This window comes from Anomaloglossus baeobatrachus, chromosome 7 (assembly GCF_048569485.1).
Source record: "Anomaloglossus baeobatrachus isolate aAnoBae1 chromosome 7, aAnoBae1.hap1, whole genome shotgun sequence".
Taxonomy (NCBI): domain Eukaryota; kingdom Metazoa; phylum Chordata; class Amphibia; order Anura; family Aromobatidae; genus Anomaloglossus; species Anomaloglossus baeobatrachus.
Window position 1 is genome coordinate 117178562 of NC_134359.1, and position 22862 is coordinate 117201423.

Here is a 22862-nt window from a genome sequence, read left to right on the forward strand (position 1 = left end):
TGTAATGATTCCACCTGCGGCACTAAAAACACGCTCTGACAAAACGCTAGCGGCAGGGCAGGCCAGGACTTCCAAGGCGTAGGGAGCCAATTCATGCCACGTGTCCAGCTTGGATACCCATTAATTGTAAGGCACAGAGGAATGTCGGAGTACAGTTGTTTGATCTGCAAGGTACTCCTTGAGCATCTGGGCAAACTTAGGATTTCTTGTGGCACTACCCCGCACCTCAGGGGCTGTGGTATGTGAGGGGCTGAGAAAACTGTCCCACATCTTAAAGACTGTTCCCCTACCTCTGGCGGATTGGACTTGTGCCCCTCTCGGCTGTACGCCTTGGTTGTCCACTGATTCCTGACCTATGCCGCTAGCGTTTTGTGAGGGGAATGCTTTGCCTACTTCCGTGACTATGGCCTTCTGGAACTGCTGCATTTTGCCTGACCTCTCCGCCTCGGGAATAAGAGACATAAAGTTCTCCTTTTAGCGTGGGTCTAACAGTGTTACCAACCAGTAATGATTGTCGGCCAAGATGTTCTTAACGCGAGGGTCACGAGACAGGCAGCTTACCATAAAGTCAGCCATGTGTGCCAGACTCTTAACAGCCATCACTTCAGTATCCTGACCAACACGATGACTGAACATGCTGTCCTCCTCCTCCTCCTCCTCATCATCATCTACCCTGTCCTCTGGCCAGCCACGCTGAACCGAGGATATGACTGCATGTCATATCCTCAATTTGGCCAGAGAGTTGCTCCATGTCTTCATCCTCCTCCTCGTCATAGTCCTCCACTGCACGTTGTGATGAGACGAGGCTGGGCTGTGTGTTATCACCCACACCCACTACTGTTTCTTGCTCAAACTCATCGCGCTCTGCCTGCAATGCATCATGGTTGTTTTTTGAGCAGAGACCATTTTAGAAGGCAGAGAAGCGGTATGGTGACGCTAATAATGTCGTCATCGCCGCTCACCATCTTGGTGGAGTCCTCAAAGTTTTGGCGGATGGTACATAGGTCGGACATCCATCTCCACTCCTCAGGTGTTATGTGTGGAGTTTGACCCATTTCCCGACGGCTTAGGTGATGCAGGTACTCAACAACTGCCCTCTTCTGCTCACATATCCTGACCAACATGTGCAGAGTTGAATTCCAACGCGTGGGGACATCACACACCAGTCTGTGAGCCGGAAGATGCAAATGGCGCTGAAAGCCGGCAAGGCCGGCTGAAGCAGTAGGTGACTTTCGAAAATGTGCAGACAGGCGGCGAACGTTTACCAGCAGATCAGACAGCTCTGGGTATGACTTTAGAAACCGCTGAACCACGAGGTTGAGCACATGGGCTACGCATGGAACATGTGTCAGCTGGCCTCGCCTCAAAGCCGCCACCAGGTTCCGGCCATTGTCACACACAACCTTTCCTGGCTTTAAGTTCAGAGGTGTGAGCTAGTGATCTGCCTGCTGTTTCAGAGCTGTCCACACCTCTTCTGCATTGTGGGGTTTGTCACCTATGCAGATTAGCTTCAGCACAGCCTGTTGCCGCTTCGCCGAGGCAGTGCTGCAGTGCTTCTGTGTCGCCCTGGACAAGCCAGGGGCCACAGAGCACAACACTTACACACCCCACACTCCCTGCAGGCATATCATAGTCAAAACACAAAATCCTTGTTGCCTTCCCCAGGGGCTGTTGTCCACACCAGGGGGTGGAGCCAGGCGGTTGGTCTCCACCCACCAAGGAGGAGGGAAAACACAGGCAGTGAGAGTTAAGCTAAGGAAGTGGAAGGAGGAAAGTAGTAGAGAGGAGAAAAGTGACAGCAAAGAGCCTGAAGTTGGTCCGGGTGTGTGGCCCGGACAGGACAGCAAGGTTGGCAGGATGTGGTGACCGTCTGCAGTGGAGGCCGATTGGAGTCTGCCGTAAGGACCGTGGACGGGTGGTGACCCGGCCGTACCGGACCGGTATACAAAGAGAAGCCAGCACCATTGGCAGGGGCCTTTCGGATCCCGGCAAGGCTTGGTGTCGCCGTGAATTTGCCAAATCCGTTAGTGAAGGGGACCTTAGGGTTTCCAAACAGCCAAGTCCTGATAGAAGGCAACCGTCCAACCGTGAAGGGGAGACACCGCCACCGCCAAGGGCAACCGTCTCCCAGGGCCAGCGCCTGTGGGCAAAAGGGGCTCCTCCAGCCCATATCCAGGTCGGGGAGCGGGTTACCGGTGGGAAACCATCACTACCAACACTGAACTTAGGTGCAGGGAGAGACAGTCATCACTAACCTGCAGGGAGGAACAACCGCAGCCGTCCGAGGGACCCGTCCATCCAGCCACTTGTTTTACCGTGAACTGTGTCATCATCATTGGGCTGAGTGTGCCGTGCGGCACAGCGCTGCCCCTGCGACCCTGCACCTCATCAGGCCCCGCAACCCGCCTGTCATCCATCTCTACCCCATCACCGGGCCCCGGGACAACCAACCCCCCTACCCACGGAGGGGAGAAATAACAACAAAGCTGCTCCCTGTCACAGGCTCCCGGGATCCCCGTCCAGAGCAGCGGTGGTGTCCACACAATCACCACAACCGTGGGTGGCGTCACGGACAATATCCCCAAAACCCAAACCACCCCTTTTCACTCACGGGGGATGAGCACCGCTCGAGTCCCCGGGATCCGGCCATCGCTCGAGCCACCGAGCAGCAGCAGCCGTAGAGCAGCGGCAGCCGGACCCGAGCAGTGGGAGAGCGCAGCGTCCCCTCCTCCGCCCGCGACACTTCCAGCTTGGGACTGGTGTGGAGGGTAAAGTGGATGAGGATGCGCAGGAGGAGGAGGAGGCTGAGGAGCATGACATTCCGGAGCTGTAGAGTGTGGGTGAAACCCAGACTGAGGTAGGGCCTGCAAAACTTGGTGTGTGAAGGACGTGTTCCGTCCCTCGCTCAGACTGGGTCCCAGCTTCCACAATATTAACCCAGTGTGACGTCAACGAGATGTAGCGGCCTTGCCCACATGCACTTGTCTACGTTTCTGTGGTTAGGTGGACTTTGGCTGAAACAGCGTTGTTCAGGGCACGTGTGATGTTTTGTGACACGTGGTCATGCAATGCGGGGACGGCACACCGGGAGAAATAGTGGCGGCTGGGGACCGAGTAACGTGGGACAGCTGCCACCATCAGGTCGCGGAATGCTTCTGTCTCAACCAGCCTAAAAGGCAACATTTCCAGCGCAAGCAGTCGCGAAATGTTAGCATTTAGAAGTGTGGCATGTGGGGCGTTGGCAGTGTATTTGCGCCTGCGTTCAAAGGTTTGCTGAATGGATAACTGAACGCTGCGCTGGGACAAGGACGTGCTTGATGATGGTGTTATTTCTGCGTGGGCAACTGCAGGTGCAGGGCCGGAGGAGGCTTGTTCGCGGGCAGCATGGACAGGGGATTGGCTCGCATGCACAACAAGCGAAGACGTAGCAGTGACATCAGCAAGCACTGCTCCTCGACTCTGTTGTACATCCCACAAAGTCGGGTGCTTGGCTGACATGTGCCTGATCATGCTGGTGGTGGTCAGGCTGCTAGTTTTGGTACCCCTGCTGATGCTGGCATGGCAGGTGTTGCAAATGGCCTTTTTAGAATCATCTGGAGCCAACTTAAAAAACTGCCAGACTCGAGAAGACCTAACATTTGTACAGGCACCTTGTGTCGTGTTGTTCCGGGGAACAGTTGCCTGACGTCTGCCTGAGGCCACCACCCTGCTTCTTACTGCCTGTTGGGATGCTACGCCTCCCTTCCCCTGTGCACTGCTGTCCTCGCTCTGCATATCCTCCTGCCAGGTTGGGTCAGTTACTGGATCATCCACCACGTCGTCTTCCTCTTCCACACCCTGCTCCTCCTGACTTCCTGACAATTGTGTCTCATCATCGTCCACCCCTTGTTGAGACACGTTGCCAACTTCGTGAGAATGTGGCTGCTCAAATATTTGGGCATCTGTACATACAATCTCGTCATGGCCCACTTCAACAGGAGCTGGCGAGAGGCCAGAATGTGTGAATGGAAACGTGAATGAACAGCTCTTCCGAGTGTCCAAGTGTGGGATCAGTAATGTCCGTGGACGTGTACTCGGCCTGGTGGTAGGAAGGAGGATCAGGTTCTGAAATGTGCGGTGCAGTATCACGGCTACTGACACTTGAGCGTGTGGAAGACAGAGTGTTTGTGGTGGTGCCAATCTGACTGGAAGCATTATCCGCTATCCAACTAACAACCTGTTGACACTGGTCTTGGTTCAAGAGCGGTGTACTGCTGCGGTCCCCAAGAATTTGGCACAGGACGTGCGAGCGAGTAGATGTGGCCCTTTGTTGTGGCGAAATTAGAGCTTGCACACGACCTCGGTCTCTGCCTGCACCACCATCACGTCCACTTCCTTGTTCGTTGACAACGCCCTTGCACATTTTGCAATGCTGTGCTGATGTGTATTCACTAGACTTGTGCGTTATATCCAAGTTTTTGCAAAACGCACACAAGTGCAGCGGAAAGCTGCCACCAACAGGCACACACGTGCGGTTTTTAAATGCAAGCACGGAGGCACTAAGAACCTAACAGGTCTCTATCCAGGGACAACGTGGAGCCTCCCAATTTTTGGCTGCCCTGCCAAAGGGCTATACTACAATAGACCCACTTCCTTACAATAGGCACTTCAGGTTTACAGGCCCTCATGCACGTCTCTATCCAGGGACAACGTGGAGCCTCCCAATTTTTGGCTGCCCTGCCAAAGGGCTATACTACAATAGACCCACTTCCTTACAATAGGCACTTCAGGTTTACAGGCCCTCATGCACGTCTCTATCCAGGGACAACGTGGAGCCTCCCAATTTTTGGCTGCCCTGCCTAAGGGCTATACTACAATAGACCCACTTCCTTACAATGGGCACTTCAGGTTTACAGGCCCTCATGCACGTCTGTATGCAGGGGCATTGGTGAACCTCACAATTTTGGACTGCCCTGGCAAAGGAAAATACTACAAAGACTCACTTCCTCAAAATGGGCACATTAGACTCAGAGGCCTTTATGTACGTCTCTTCTCAGGGACATCGGAGTGCCACACAATGTTTTACGTAAAATCTTTCATGTATTAATCTCAAAAAGTAACATACATTAGCTCTATCTCACTATTGGGTATGTGCCCTTAACATTTCCGCCATGAAAATTCATTTTGGTGTCATTTTGGAAGGTTTTCTGGTGAGTCCGTAAAAATGGCGTAAAACGCGGACAAAATTGTTCACAGCTGTGACTTTTGAGTGATAAATGCTTCAAGGGGTCTTCCCCATGCTGTTGCCATGTCATTTGAGCACTCTTCTGAGACTTTTGTGCCATTTTTAGGGTTTCTACATGCTGCCGGGGGTCATTTCACAAAAATACTCGGGTCTCCCATAGGATAACATTGGGCTCGGTGCTCGGGCCGAGTACACGAGTATCTTGGGATGCTCGGCCCGAGCCTCGAGCACCCGAGCTTTTAAGTACTCACTCATCACTAATGAGCTCCATTGTGGAATGAACTGGACCCCATTATCCTTAATGAAGAGTGGCACCTGTACAAATTTGGTGAGACAAATACGATTTATTATTATTACCAGTGGACTTTAATGGTAAATGGCACACATGATTTTGGTGAGATAAGTCCAATCTATTATTATTGTGGTTGAAATTCAACTATAGTTTTAGTGTATACTTATCCCCTAAGTGACAGGAGGGGCCAAACCTACTTTTTAGTGTTGTTTGTGGTTATTTAACCAATTTTAGTGGATTTTTTAAAAGTTAATTTTTAAATTTTCTTTGCATTGAGAGAGTTGCTATCTTGGAATTTTTGCTATAATTGTTTGAATTTTGGAATTTACCCATTGGCTATTTGCGTCCTAAATGATAAATATGGCAGGTTTTTTGAGCACAAGTATTGATACAGGCTCTTGGGCTAATGAAGCGAAGGACGTTTTTTCAGAGAAAACATTTATTAAAAAAAAATACACCCCTACTTTGAATGGTGCTTTTCGAGAATGAACCAAAATTTATAAAAATAGGACAGCCTCCTGGTGGGAGGTGCAGTCCTTAGAGGTTTACTTACGTGACAGGATAGTTCCGAGGCATTTGAGAATCTCCCTACAGCCTGGATATCGTTATAGAAGCCAGGAATTAGCTGCTAAATGGGAGAAAGAAGCTACAGAGAGCTCCCTTAGACTTATGGCATTACTTCTGGAGGAAGAAAAAAAGAACCTTGCAGACCTAGAAATATCGCTTAAAGAGCAGATAGATATGACCAATACTTTCTCGAAAGACTCAGATTTTCAGGGTAAAGAAAAAACTCTGCAAAATACGATTGAAAAGTATCAGTACCATCTAAAGGACAAAAAACATAAATTTTATAATAGGGATCTGCAAGACTTCAGAGAGAACAAGATTTATAATTTTTCCCCTCCACGCTTTGTGAGACCTAGCGAAACTGAGTGCTCCACAACAGACACAGACGTGTCTGATTCTGAGGGAAGGAACACAGGAGTGAGAGGTAGAAAGAAAAAGAACTTTGGGAATGGTAGAGGTAGGTTTAACCAACCCTATCAGAATAGCCATTTTTTAGAACCAAGGGAATACTTTCTCAGGAATCGAATGAACAGGGGGGGCTATCAAAACCCTCAGGATACCAACAAGTAGTAAACCTCTCAAGTAGGGCTCTATCTGCATCAGAGATGAGTGTATTAAGCAAGGGTCTCTCCTTTGTGCCTACAACGGATTATAACGATTTTGAAAGTGTCAAGGATCTCAATCTCTTCATTAGGAAACTGAAGTGGAAGAAATTTTTCATTAGAGACAATAAGAAAATATGTACTGACATGGGGATTCCAGATGACATCCTTGAAGATGTCAGACTTTTATATAATCTGGATGTCACGGGGCCTGACCTAACTGGTCAGGGTCCCTTTACAGATCTCAGGTTGAAAAGCACGAAGATGCCACCAATCCAGAGTGACCTCAGTGCAATTGACGTATTCTGTAATCTTGTGTCTCATGAACTGGAAGAGTTGAAACCTAAACATAGGACAAAATTCAATTTGACTAGGGGGAGATGGAGAGCCTTGACACTTTGGGGAGAGCCACAGATATTGTTATCAAGCAATCGGATAAGGGGGGGGAATACTGTTGTGATGGATCGTGATAATTATTTAAGTATGTGTTATAACATACTTGGAGACCAAAACAGTTATGCCAAATTGAGGTCTAATCCATCACAACAGTATTCGAAGGAGTTAAAATCTATCCTCCTTGCCGCATTGGACAAGAATTTGATAAATAAATCTTAGTTTGATTTTCTCTTCCCTAAGCATCCGACTATGGCGACTTTTTATAGTCTACCTAAATTGCATAAGGGTGTTGATCCCTTGAAGGGTAGGCCCATAATTTCTGGCGTTGACAATCTAACACAGAATTTGGGGTTTATCTGGATGACATCTTGAAACCATTTGTGTTAGGTTTGGGTTCCTATATAGCAGATACAACTGATCTGCTGAAAAAATTGGAGGGACTTACTTTTGATGAAGAGACAATTTTGGTTGGAATTGATGTTGAATCTTTGTATTCATCCATACACCATGATTTAGGATTGACAGCAACAAAATATTTCTTGAAAGGTAGGGGGGTACAGTGTGAGGAACACACTAACTTTGTCTTGGATATCCTCAATTTCTGCTTGACACACAATATCTTCTCTTTCGATGGCCACACCTTCCACCAGCTCAGGGGTACAGCGATGGGGAGCCCATGTGCCCCGTCGTATGCTAATTTGCTCCTGGGCTGGTGGGAGGAAACGGTCGTCTTCAGAGAGGATCGTGAATCTGCCAATGAGAACATTGGAATCTGGTACAGATTCATTGATGATATCTTTTTAGTGTGGAAAGGCAGTGAAAATGAATTAAAGATGTTTATGAATGATCTGAACACGAATGACTTGGGTCTGTTTTTTACATTCGAAATGGACAGGTCTAAATTAACCTTTCTGGATCTATTGATTGAAAAAGATGAGAGGGGTAATTTGATGACGAGCACTTATCGAAAGCCCACCTCGACAAACTCGTTATTGAAATGGGAGAGCAGTCATCCACTCAGTCTAAAAAGAGGCATCCCAAAGGGGCAGTTAGCAAGAATCCGAAGGAACTGTTCTGATGAGATGCACTTTGTGGATCAGTCAAGGGATCTAGAAAGGAGATTTCTAGAAAGAGGGTATCCAATGAAGGTAATAAAAAAGGCGGCTGCCGACATTAGGAAGGTCAAAAGAACAGACCTTCTTTACCCCCCTAAGAATCTGGCAAAGGATGATGGGAAGGATACGATTAGATTCATAACAACTTTTGATAATGGGGCGGATGATGAGAGGAAAATCTTTGAAAAATATTGGCCTATATTAAAGATGGATGGTGATGTAGGAGGATTGCTTACCGATAGGCCATCCATTACATATAGAAGAGCAAGGTCACTTAAAGATCGCTTAGTCCACAGCTATCTCGCTCAAAAAAATCCTTTCGTCAATTATTCAACTCTGAAGGGCTGCTACAAATGTAGCGGCTGTGTAGCCTGCAATTCGATTCTTATTGGCAAAAGGTTTATAAGTCAGGTGACGAAGAAGGAATATGACATCCGGTCATTCATCAACTGTAAAACACAGGGTGTAATTTATAAAGCGACCTGTGTTTGTAAAATGGAATATGTAGGTAAAACCCGTAGGGAATTTAGACGACGGATAGGTGAACACCTCAGGGACATTAAATTGAACAACGATACACCACAGGCAAGACATGTAAATCACATGCATAATGGGGACCTCACTGTCATTACATTTCAGGGTATTGATCATATTAAACCACCACCCAGAGGAGGGAATTGGGACAGGAGGTTGTTGCAACAAGAATCCAGATGGATTTATTGGTTAAAGACTCTCCATCCTAATGGATTGAATGAGGACATTTCTTTTGCACCCTTTATCTAGTGGTGATGTAGGGTCATTGATAGAAAGGAGGGACAGACGTCGGCCGAGTGGGGGCGCCCACACACCGTTCTATCTTAGGGCGCCAACCCCCACATGATAGGTAGGGTCAGCAATTTTAGCTAGTTCTGTCTAGGGCAAGGGCAGTCCCATTCTATCCTTTGGTTTTTTCCTTCCCTCCTTTTCACCTGTGTAGATCTATGATCACTGTCATATATTGATCTGTTCCCCATCCATTTGTCATCATATATAGGACCCTTGATATTTAATCTTAATCTTCTTCTGAAGATTCCTTTGCTTGATTGGACTCTTTGAGTGTAAGTATTAATTTTTGAGATAAGAATGACACTGCCATATATATGGGTGACACACTTCTAATATGTTCCTCAGAAGTATGTCCTAGAAATTTGGTGACATGGCTATAATCTGTAATACAGAATGCAGTCACCTTAAAATTGTCTGTAGTAATCGTTGGTTGAACCGTCTTTTACAGCGGTGTGCATATTCCATACTACAAACAATCTAATATGTTGCATCATGCTCCTTTTAGCTGTTACTTATGGAAATCTCCTCCTGTCTAGTATGGTTGTCACATCTGCATATCGAGGGAGTGACTACCTTTATGCTGTTTGCGCTGATAAACTAAATAGAACACTGTCTCCGGTTTGAGATAATGAATCTCTATGCTCGGTTTGTGTGACGTGGTGTTCGCATGACCTGGCACGGAGAGGACGGCACTTGTTGCCTTAGTAATCGTGTAAACAGCATGACGCGGCGCATCCGGCCGTTGTCATGTGATTGAGTGGGCGGAAACAGCGTCACATGTCCAGGTGAGGGGGAACGTTTAAAATCTGGCATTATGCGGCGGCTCCTTGAGAGAGCGAGAGGCACGGCCGCTCCTGCCACGTGGTAAGTTCCCCTTCAACCTGTATATGTGTGAGATCTATGATGACCGCTGATTTGCTGATGTTCTGTTGTTATACTGTGCATCTTTTTCAGCGTGTCATTTAGGCATCTGGTCCATGTGTTATGGGACTAGGATTGGGTCCGCCGTATCTATGACTCCTTGATGAGTCCAGGCTGACTGGTGAGTGCCTTTCTGGATATGAATTTAAGCCGGGTTTGCTGACTTGCCGTTATTCATTGTTATTTTACATGTTTATTCCGGCATGTTATGCAGGTAACAGGTCCATATTGAATGAGACCTGGAATGGATTTTTTTACGCCCCTGAAGAGTAATTTCTGAACGAAACGAGTCGGGAGATAATTTTTTCTTAAAGGGCTCCATTGTGGAATGAACTGGACCCCATTATCCTTAATGAAGAGTGGCACCTGTACAAATTTGGTGAGACAAATCCGATTTATTATTATTACCAGTGGACTTTAATGGTAAATGGCACCCATGACTTTGGTGAGATAAGTCCAATCTATTATTATTGTGGTTGAAATTCAACTATAGTTTTGGTGTATACATATCCCCTAAGTGACAGTAGGGGCCAAACCTACTTTTTAGTGTTGTTTGTCTGTGGTTATTTAACCAATTTTAGTGGATTTATTAAAAGTTAATTTTTAAATTTTCTTTGCATTGAGAGAGTTGCTATCTTGGAATTTTTGCTATAATTGTTTGAATTTTGGAATTTACCCATTGGCTATTTGCGTCCTTATGTGAATTAACCCCTGACATGACCAGGCCTGTGTGAAACTCTGGAGCGAAAAATACCGCTCCTGGATCATGACAATATGCATGTATATATATATATATATATATGTATATATATATATATATATATATATATATATATATATATATATATATACAGTTAGGTCCAGAAATATTTGGACAGTGACACAATTTTCGCGAGTTGGGCTCTGCATGCCACCACATTGGATTTGAAATGAAACCTCTACAACAGAATTCAAGTGCAGATTGTAACGTTTAATTTGAAGCTTTGAACAAAAATATCTGATAGAAATTGTAGGAATTGTACACATTTCTTTACAAACACTCCACATTTTAGGAGGTCAAAAGTAATTGGACAAATAAGCCAAACCCAAACAAAATATTTTTATTTTCAATATTTTGTTGCGAATCCTTTGGAGGCAATCACTGCCTTAAGTCTGGAACCCATGGACATCACCAAACGCTGGGTTTCCTCCTTCTTAATGCTTTGCCAGGCCTTTACAGCCGCAGCCTTCAGGTCTTGCTTGTTTGTGGGTCTTTCCGTCTTAAGTCTGGATTTGAGCAAGTGAAATGCATGCTCAATTGGGTTAAGATCTGGTGATTGACTTGGCCATTGCAGAATGTTCCACTTTTTTGCACTCATGAACTCCTGGGTAGCTTTGGCTGTATGCTTGGGGTCATTGTCCATCTGTACTATGAAGCGCCGTCCGATCAACTTTGCGGCATTTGGCTGAATCTGGGCTGAAAGTATATCCCGGTACACTTCAGAATTCATCCGGCTACTCTTGTCTGCTGTTATGTCATCAATAACACAAGTGACCCAGTGCCATTGAAAGCCATGCATGCCCATACCATCACGTTGCCTCCACTATGTTTTACAGAGGATGTGGTGTGCCTTGGATCATGTGCCGTTCCCTTTGTTCTCCAAACTTTTTTCTTCCCATCATTCTGGTACAGGTTGATCTTTGTCTCATCTGTCCATAGAACACTTTTCCAGAACTGAGCTGGCTTCATGAGGTGTTTTTCAGCAAATTTAACTCTGGCCTGTCTATTTTTGTAATTGATGAATGGTTTGCATCTAGATGTGAACCCTTTGTATTTACTTTCATGGAGTCTTCTCTTTACTGTTGACTTAAAGACAGATACACCTACTTCACTGAGAGTGTTCTGGACTTCAGTTGATGTTGTGAACGGGTTCTTCTTCACCAAAGAAAGTATGCGGCGATCATCCACCACTGTTGTCATCCATGGACGCCCAGGCCTTTTTGAGTTCCCAAGCTCACCAGTCAATTCCTTTTTTCTCAGAATGTACCCGACTGTTGATTTTGCTACTCCAAGCATGTCTGCTATCTCTCTGATGGATTTTTTCTTTTTTTTCAGCCTCAGGATGTTCTGTTTCACCTCAATTGAGAGTTCCTTAGACCGCATGTTGTGTGGTCACAGCAACAGCTTCCAAATGCAAAACCACACACCTGTAATCAACCCCAGACCTTTTAACTACTTCATTGATTACAGGTTAACGAGGGAGACGCCTACAGAGTTAATTGCAGCCCTTAGAGTCCCTTGTCCAATTACTTTTGGTCCCTTGAAAAAGAGGAGGCTATGCATTACAGAGCTATGATTCCTAAACCCTTTCTCCGATTTGGATGTGAAAACTCTCATATTGCAGCTGGGAGTGTGCACTTTCAGCCCATATTATATATATAATTGTATTTCTGAACATGTTTTTGTAAACAGCTAAAATAACAAAACTTGTGTCACTGTCCAAATATTTCTGGACCTAACTGTATATATATATATATATATATATATATATATATATATATATCTGCATATATACACAGTGCCTTGCGAAAGTATTCAGCCCCCTTGAATTTTTCAACCTTTTACCACATTTCAGGCTTCAAACATAAAGATAACAAAATTTAATTTTATGGTGAAGAATCAACAACAAGTGGCACTCAATTGTGAAGTTGAACGAAATTTGCTGCTTATTTTAAACTTTTGTAAAAAATAATAAACTGAAAATTGGGGCGTGCAATATTATTCGTCCCCTTTACTTTCAGTGCAGCAAACTCACTCCAGAAGTTTATTTAGGATCTTTGAATGATCCAATGTTGCCCTAAATGATTGATGATGATAAATATAAACCACCTGTGTGTACTCAAGTCTCCGTATAAATGCACCTGCTCTGTGATAGTCTCAGTGTTCTGTATAAAGCACATAGAGCATCAAGAAGACCAAGGAACACAACAGGCAGGTCCGTGATACTGCTATAGAGAAGTTTAAAGCTGGATTTTTTTACAAAAAGATTTCCACAACTTTAAACATCCCAAGAAGCACTGTGCAAGTGATCATACTGAAATGGAAGGAGTATCATACGACTGCAAATCTACCAAGACCCGGCCGTCCCTCAAAAATTTCATCTCAAACAAGGAGAAGACTGATCAGAGATGCAGCCAAGAGGCCCATGATCACGCTAAATAAACTGCAGAGTTCTACAGCAGAGGTGGGAGAGTCTGTCCATAGGACAACAATCATTCGTACACTGCACAAATCTGGCCTTTATGGAAGAGTGGCAAGAAGAAAGCCATTTCTCAAAGATATCCATAAAAAGTGTTGATTAAAGTTTGCCACAAGCCACCTCAGAGACACACCAAACATGTGTAAGAAGGTCCTCTGGTCAGATGAAACCAAAATCGAACTATTTGGGCACAATGCCAAATGATGTTTGGCGTAAAAGCAACACAGCTTATCACTCTGAATTCACCATCCCCACTGTCAAACATGGTGGTGGCAGCATCATGGTTTGGGCCTGCTTTTCTTCAGCAGGAACAGGGAAGATGGTTAAAATTGATGGGAAGATGGATGGAGCCAAATACAGGACCATTTTTGAAGAAAACCTGTTAGACTCTGCAAAAGACCTGACACTGGGAGGGAGATTTGTCTTGCAACAAGACAATGATCCCAAACATGAAGCAAAACCTACAATGAAATCGTTCACAAATATACGTATCCAGGTGTTAGAATGGCCAAGTCACAGTCCAGACCTGAATCCAATCGAGAATCTGTGGAAAGAGCTGAAAACTGCTGTTCACAAACGCTCTCCATCCAACCTCACTCAGCTCGAGCTGTTTGCAAAGGAAGAATGGGCAAGAATTTCAGTCTCTCGATGTGCAACACTGATACAGACATACCCCAAGCAACTTGCAGCTATAATTGCAGCAAAAGGTGGCGCTAAAAAGAATTAACATAAAGGGGACAAATAATATTGCACGCCCCAATTTTCAGTTATTTATTTTTTAAACAAAGTTTAAAATAAGCAATAAATTTCGTTCAACTTCACAATTGTGTCCCACTTGTCGTTGATTCTTCACCATAACATTACATTTTTTATCTTTATGTTTGAAGCCTGAAACGTGGGAAAAGGTTGAAAAATTCAAGGGGGCCGAATACTTTCGCAAGGCACTGTATATGTGTATTTCTGCATCCTCAATTCCTTCATCACACTTTGAGGATACTATACACTGTGTGCAGACTTATTAGGCAAATTAGTATTTTGATCACATGATACTTTTTATACATGTTGTCCTACTCCAAGCTGTATAAGCTTGAGAGCCAACTACCAATTAAGTAAATAAGGATGTGCATCTCTGTAATGAGGAGGGGTGCGGTGTAATGACATCAACACCCTATATAAGGGGTGCATACGTATTAGGCAACTTCCTTTCCTTTGGCAAAATGGGTCAGAGGAGAGATTTCACAGGCTCTGAAAAGTCCAAAATTGTGAGATGTCTTGCAGAGGGATGCAGCAGTCTTGAAATTGCCAAACCTTTGAAGCATGATCACTGAACAATCAAGCGTTTCAAGGCAAATAGCCAACAGGGTCGCAAGAAGCGTGTTGGGCAAAAAAGGCGCAAAATAACTGTTTATGAATTGAGGAATATCAAGCATGAAGCTGCCAAGATGCCATTTGCCACCAGTTTGGCCATATTTCAGAGCTGCAACGTTACTGGAGTATCAAAAAGCACAAGGTGTGCCATACTCGGGGACATAAATGAAATAGAGAGACAGGCGCAATATGAGAAGCATCCGTGGATACATTTATGATAGATAATTAAAACTGCTCACCTTTGCAGGTTGTGCGCCCCCGCACAACCCCAGTGAAAGCGTGTCAGTCCGGGGTAATCCTCCGTTCTGAATGCAGTGTCCAAGCTTATTGAATCCAGACTTATGGCATCGTTGTCGGCTCCTGAACGCCACTGGCACCTTGGGATTCAGGTTTTCCTCCACGATCCTCTAGTTCCCAGCTGGATTCTATAATGGGTTGGCAGGTCCTTTGCAGCTACTACCGAAATCCCAGGTAGGGAGTGGGTATATAGAAAAGAGTTCTTTCGGTCTGATGTAGCGCATAAGGAACCATTTGCTGATATTAAATGTTGTATTTTATTTTTTAATTATAAGCTCCTATTAGTACTAAGGAGCTTATAATTAAAAAATAAAATACAACATTTAATATCAGCAAGTGGTTCCTTATGCGCTACATCAGACCGAAAGAACTCTTTTCTATACTCAGGGACATGGCCAAGGTAAGGAAGGCTGAAAAACGACCACCTTTGAACAAGAAATATAAGATATAACGTCAAGACTGGGCCAAGAAATATCTTAAGAATGAATTTTCAAAGGTTTTACGGACTGATGAAATGAGAGTGACTCTTGATGGGCCAGATGGATGGACCAGAGGCTGATCAGTAAAGGGCAGAGAGCTGCACTCCGACTCAGACGCCAGCAAGGTGGAGGTGGGGTACTGGTATGGGCTGGTATCATCAAAGATGAACTTGTGGGACCTTTTCAGGTTGAGGATGGAGTGAAGCTCAACTCCCAGACCTACTGCGAATTTCTGGAAGACAACTTCTTCAAGCAGTGGTACAGGAAAAAGTCGGTATCGTTAAAAAAAACATGATTTTGATGCAGGACAATGCTCCATCACATGCATCCAACTACTGCACGTTGTGGTTGGCCAGTAAAGGTCTAAAAGATGAAAAAATAATGACATGGCTCCCTTGTTCACCTGATCTGAACCCCATAGTGAACCTGTGGTCCCTCATAAAATGTAAGATCTACAGGGAGGGAAAACAGTACACCTTTTGGAACAGTGTCTGGAGGCTGTGGTGGCTGCTGCACACAATGTTGATCGTAAACAGATCAAGCAACTGACAGAATCTATGGATGGTAGGCTTTTGAGTGTCATCATAAAGAAAGGAGGCTATATTGGTCACTAATTTTGGGGGTTTTGTTTTTGCATGTCAGAAATGTTTATTTCTAAATTTTGTGCAGTTATATTTGTTTTCCTGGTGAAAATAAACAAGTGAGATGGGAATATATTTGGTTTTTATTAAGTTGCCTAATAATTCTGCACAGTAATAGTTACCTGCACAAACAGATACCTCCTAAAATAGGCAAATCTAAAAAAAAACCTCCAACTTCCAAACCAAAAATAATAAGCTTTGATATTAATGAGTCTTTTGGGTTGATAAAGAACATAGTTATTGATCAATAATAAAAAATCCGCTAAAATACAACTTGCCTAATAAGTCTGCACCCAGTGTAGTATAATACTGTATTTGGACTTTGTACTCCACAAAATTGCAAAGCATTGCACTTTATAGTCTGCATTTATTACACTCTTTAAATATCGCATCATATAGCTTTTGCACTTTATGTTTAGCGATATCTTATGAACATATGTACTTTAGCATCTATATTCCTCATGTTCAATTTTCAATGTGATACGGTATAGCATGTGCACTTTATACTCTATAGTATTATTTAATATATCTGAATTTTTCTTACATTTACTAAAATATACATATTTTTTATGATATATACTGTATATATTATCTGTCTTAGAGCAGATTTGAGCCATAGTTTGTATTTTGATGCTATTTCCCTTTATTATAGGTCTTTGAGTGAACAGTATTGCTAATTTCATACATAGAGCAATAGACAGAGCGACAGACATATAGACACAGCGACAGAAATATAGACACAACGACAGACATATAGACACAGCGACAGATATATAGACAGAGCTATAGATAAATATACAGACAGAGAGATAGACAGACATATAGACAGAGCAACAGATAGACATATAGACAGAGCGACAGACATATAGACAGAGCGACAGACAGACATATAGACAGGGCGACAGACAGATATATAAACAGAGAGACAAACAGACATATAGACAGGGCGACAGACAGACATATAGACAGGGCGTTTCAGAGACTGGAATCGTCTCCTTCCTCAGGGAAAAAAGAAATCATGCAGCTGTCTAACAGTCAAGTGTTATAAAGGAGGATTGAAGACTATTCAATATTAATAAATTAATACTTAAAATTGAAGTGGAAGCACGCTGGAAAAAATGAAACTAACGAATCATAAAAATGTGTTAAAAAATGTAAAATTTACAAATACACTGTAGAGGATAAAGTCCACTTTACTCATAAGAAAGGATGTTTGTCTCTTTTTACATTATGACATAGCCATTCAAAAAAACTGCACCATAACAAATTTTTAAATTTATAAAAAATCTTACCCATAGGTATGGGTCGCAAATACCTAGGGGCGACTTGCATTGCCAGGGCTGTAAAAAGACTAAAATAGACCATAAAACACTGATTTTAAAATAGGCTAAAAGACACTAAAATCGGACATGAATGTATTAAATAGCACATTGACATAGATATAAGTTAATAAAATAAATCAGAGACTTCATTAAGGCCAAAGGGTTATAGCTGTCAACGTGGCAGTCTTCAATCCTCCTTTATAACACTTGACTGTTAGACAGCTGCATGATTTCTTTTTTCCCTGAGGAAGGAGACGATTCCAGTCTCTGAAACGCGTTGGAAATGCTGTAATAAAAAAGAAACTTCTTTATTAATCCTGCACCAGTGGTTTTTCAGCGCGGCTAAAACCCGTTTTCCTATATTTATATATGATTTTTGCTGTTTCACGGGGCCGCTGCTTTTTAACCAAGCTGACACTCACATGCGATTTCAGGAGTTGTGACTGGCACAACCTGATCAGGTGAGTGTTATCATAACTTTCCGTCATTTCTTGTATACCGGGTAAGACCCTATTTGCGCCTTCTGTCTCCCCACCTCTAGCACCTGCATATAGACAGGGCGACAGACATATAATAAAATTGCACCCTGTTGAGCTTATTGGACAGCTTTTTATGTTTCAATAAATGAAAAAGGTCACGTTACATCCCCCCCAAAATTTGTAATCAGCAAAACTAAAGCATACAGCGGTGAGCTGATATTACTAGGCTGGGAAAGTCCATAGTTAAAGGGCTTTTCTTCTCCTAAAAATTTCGGCTGGAGGATGTCCCAGAAGTAGTGCATCGCATTAGATACGCCAATTCTGATGCTTCGCCACGACTTTTCTTGATTGCCCTGGTGCTTTGACAATCAGGGTAATACTTTTTGGGGTTCATGTCAGCTGTGCATTATCCAGAAACACAGTTGGCATCAAGCTCTGGTGTCAGTAATGGAGAGGCGTCTATCAGACACCTTTATTACTAACACAGTAAGTAAAAAGAATAAAAAAATACACAGAAATAATTTGAAAGAACACTGGCCAATTTTTCCCTGGCTCACCATTTTATTAAAAAAAAACAAAACAAAACATGCAGGTCTACATAGTACAGGGATTCCAATGTAGTCCACAAAGGGAAATCTGTAAAAATGAAAAAAGAAAAAAAAAATGTGTTTTTATATACTTTTATATAATATTAACTTTCTATGTCTTGATCCACCTGTATTTGTAGATTCCCATGACGCACATGGACTTGTTTCTACACCGATGCACTTTATGATATACTGGTTTACTCTGACACATTTGTGTGTTAAAGATATCTGGTATATTACACGCTTTGTGCTTTAGTGTAATTGTGGGGATATCCTTGTAAATGTATATTTAACCATCTTGTGACATAGCATATACTTATGGATTCATATTTTTATAGTCCATATACCACTGTGTCTTAGGTGAGGATGTCAGGTGTCCCTCATTTGCCACGACCTGTTTTTGAGGGGGTTTTCATGTTTAGGACTGTTTGTACTTACATTCTTTTACTATATGTTTCAAATAAAAAATAGTATTTTAGTGTAGCTTTTGTATGCATATAGCACCCACTTATGGGTTGTGGCATAGGTGTATTCATAATCTAGAAAAATGCAAAAACACCTATGAGGCAAAATCAAATTTTCTTCCTCTTTGGAGAAGAAAAAAATCCTTTTTGTATCTAAATCTAGCAATCAGAATAAATCTTTGAATCAGCAACCCATCGCCAGTAATCTACTAACTATAGCCTGAATATTATTAGACTCAAGAAAAAAATCTAGGCCTCTATACATTTTTTAAATGAATTCACCATGAAAACGCCTTCTGACAGATCGTATCATAGTCCTCTGCTCTTACCGTAAAGAATTCCTTCTTATGTTGGACATAAAAGATATTTGCAGGGTGTTCATCCAATGACCTCTCATTACACACTCATATTCCTGACCACTGAAAGGAAATTGCCCAAAGAGTTTCCTAGGTTTTTTACAGTTTTTCTGTGTATGCAATGGATATTTCATAGAGTATTTGTGAATGAACTAGTAGATGTCAGTCTGTCTGATTTTAAATAGTAAATGCAAATCTTTATAGGATTAATACATAGTATTGTTAAAAAATTTACATCCATCAGGTCAACTATAAGAGGCTGGAGGAAATATACATTCATGAAGATGTATTTAAAGGAAAGGATGGAGGCCTTGCAGACCAATGCTTCTGGAGAAGAAAGTTTAGACGCTATGTCCTCTTTCCATTTATTGGCTGTATACTGTACTAAAGAATTCATGAAATAAAAAGTTGTTTCTATATCTTTACTCGTTAACAATATTCCTTTGAGGTATAATCTGCAGAATTCCAGAAAACCTCTCATACTATGACTTTCCTCATATTTATTTAGCACATTCTGTTTTTTAACAGGGAGAAATACAGCAGAACCAGTCAAGTGAAGATGATATGATGAGCAATGTGACTGACCACCATGAAAAGCCTCAACCTGTAGACATGTCTTTTTTTAAGGAAAATTATGCACCACATCATGGAAAGCCTCACACAACTTTTTATGGTGGTCGTTTTGCAGGGCGAAGGAAACAAACAAACAGTGAGTGACCTACTTGATGTGATTATCCAGATAAGACTTTGAAAAAATGTAATTTAGACCTACAGGTGCTGCCTTTCTGCTGTTTACCTTCTTTACTGCTTTCTACTTGGCTCCACTAATGTAGACTTATGATCTATGACTACAGGTTTACGACAGTGCCCACAGAGAGTCTGTGGTAGTAAAGGAAGATCCGGACGCTGGGCTGTGAGGGCTCCACACCCCTTCGGCAGAGAGAGACTGTGCTTGTAGCCCACTTTGGGCTTGGTGCGCAACACTTACTGTAGTCTTCGGGATAGCATCCATCACCCTGCAGCCGGTCGCCATCACGGATAGTTCAGTTAAACACAGGAAACAACTTTGAGCTTTTTTTTTAACCCGTTGACTTTCACAAAAGAAATGGCCAATATCATCCAGTTTTGTTGACGCTGTTTCCTAAAGTACTTTGTCTTGCCTAGCCCACTGCCTGGGACCTAGTCTTCCAGCTGCTGAGCTTAAGCCTCCGCTTCCCCCTTGTTCTTCTCTTCGTGGTTACCCATGTCCAATCACTGCCTCAGATGGATTCTAGACTCTTGACTTCCCTAGGCCCATCCTGAGGAACTCTCTCTCGCGGGCACGTCCATCTAGTCCCTGGACTCTTCTAAGCCCATGCCGAAGTGAGCTGTAGGCTCTAGACACTAGGAAGATACATCCGGGTTCCTTGACAGGTCCAAGTTACAAAGCACTGTCTACACACCAGGAACCCTACTGCAGAACTGACTGTTCTCTGGCCTATCTCTACAGCCAACCCCCCTGGCCATCTGTCACTCCTTCCACCTTTGCTCTCAGTACCCAGGAAACACTTGGCATGACTATACTTGGTTAATATACATTATACAATCAACTTACTATAAAATACAGTACATGATAAAACACATGAAACCCTTGGTTGCCACATGGCGCAGATCACTGTGCTGCTCCGGCTCTGCTACATTGCCAGCCCGTATTCTCCAGCAGCAGCAACACTTAGACATTCACTTTAAAACATGACTATATTACAGTTCATTCAGTATAACATTCATCAGACATTATATAAACACCGTAGGAGGGGGAGGAAGTTGTAAGTTGATCATCTCCTATAGTAGTTTGAGACACACCTCCTGTCTCTTCATTGGTTCAAGCTAATTCCTCGCTCATCCTGCAGCTCTGCTTCCTCATATTGTGTGCTATGTATAACACATGTATATTACAGACTCAGCAGGAAGTTAATATATGGAGACCTCATTTCTATTATAGGAAGCGAAGGACAGAATTATTACAAGATAGAGACTGCTTAATCAGCAGTATAAAACAATATACTGAGGAGAATGAGTTTTGGCAAGACGGGGGCCTGGGGGGTGTTTTAATCTTAATCTTAAAATGATTTACAGACATAAGATATAAAACTAGACCATTGTGAGAAACTTTTTGCTCCATCAAAGTAACACATTTTATTGTGAAGAAAATAATTATTTGATCCTTTGATGATTTGGTAAGTTTGCCCACTGAGAAAGACATGAACAGTCTATAATTTTAAGGATAGGTTAAGTTTAACACAGAGAGATAGAATATCAAAAATAAAATCCAAAAATCACATTGTATAAATTATATAAATTAATTTGCATTTTGCAGAGAGTATTTCTCGCATTTCTCTCGACCGATTCATATGCTCATGTGAGCGTACCCGAAGAGAAATGCTGCCTATGACTGAAGGAACACTGTTCCCACTGTCAAGCATGGAGGTGGAAACATTATGTTTTGGGGGTGTTTCTCTGCTAAGGGCACAGGATTTCTTCACTGCATCAATGGGACATTGGATAGAGCCATGTACCATAATATCATGGGTGACAACCTCCTGCCCTCCACGAGGACATTAAAAATGGGTCGTGGCTGGGTCTTCCAGCACAACAATGACCCAAAAGATACAGCCAAGGCAACAAAGGAGTGGCTCAAAAAGAAGCACATGAAGGTCATTTAGTGGCCTAGCCAGTCTCCAGACCTTAATCCCATAGAAAACTTATGGAGGGAGCTGAAGCTCCGAGTTGCCAAGAAACAGCCTCAAAATCTTAATGATTTAAAAATGATTTGCAAAGAGGAGTGGACCAAAATTCCTCCTGACATCAACTACAAAAAACGTCTGACTGCTGTGCTTGCCAACAAGTGTTTTGCCACCAAGTATTAAGTCTTATTTGCCAGAGGAATCAAATACTTATTTCTGTCTGCAAAATGCAAATAAATTTATATAATTTAGACAATGTCATTTTCTGGATTTTATTTTGGATATTCTATCTCTCACTTAAAATTTAACCTACTCTTAAAATTATAGACTGTTCATGTCTTTGTCAGTGGGCAAACTTACAAAATCAGCAAGGGATCAAATACTTATTTACTTCACTGTATATGCTATATATTTGGCATATACTGGCATACACTATTTATAACAACCGTATTTGAACATCTCAACAATAAATTGAGGTTTCTGCTAACATACTTTAAAAGCATTTTTCAGGATATACAGCTAAGTGTATATGTTGAATATACCATACATTGGATGATATTCAATGTTCAAATTATGATTTTGCTAAAGCAAGTTCCCCGTATGATGTAGTCAAGAACAAATTGGCAATATGAGATAGATGCCTTTCTGTAGCTTTCTCTGAAGAAAGAGCTGCAGACCACTTTAACCTCTGCTTTTGCTGTTTTTGATGATCTTTACTGGTTAGAATTACAAATTATTGAATCTGTTGCAAGTCGGTTTTTTCGAAGTTCAAATAATTTTTCCCCAAAAAAATGTGATTTGCAGCTAATTGATTCACCACTAATTGCAATACTATAAATCCTCCAATTAGCGTAAAAAGCTCTAAGGTCTGCTAGAACTCTATTAAAACCCTTTTAACCCCTTCACACCATGGGCATTTTCTATCATTTTGTTTTCATTTTTTCATCCGCCTCTTCTAAGAGCCA

General features: G+C 42.6%; 1 protein-coding gene across 1 annotated transcript in view; it reads left to right on the forward strand.

Annotated features, from left to right (window-relative positions):
- KIAA2012 (KIAA2012 ortholog) overlaps positions 1-22862 on the forward strand; it is a 518638-nt gene that overhangs the window by 166092 nt on the left and 329684 nt on the right. Inside the window, exon 6 of the mRNA XM_075318976.1 lies at positions 19703-19883. Coding sequence (XP_075175091.1) covers positions 19703-19883 — 181 coding nt within the window. The remainder of the gene's footprint in view (positions 1-19702; positions 19884-22862) is intronic.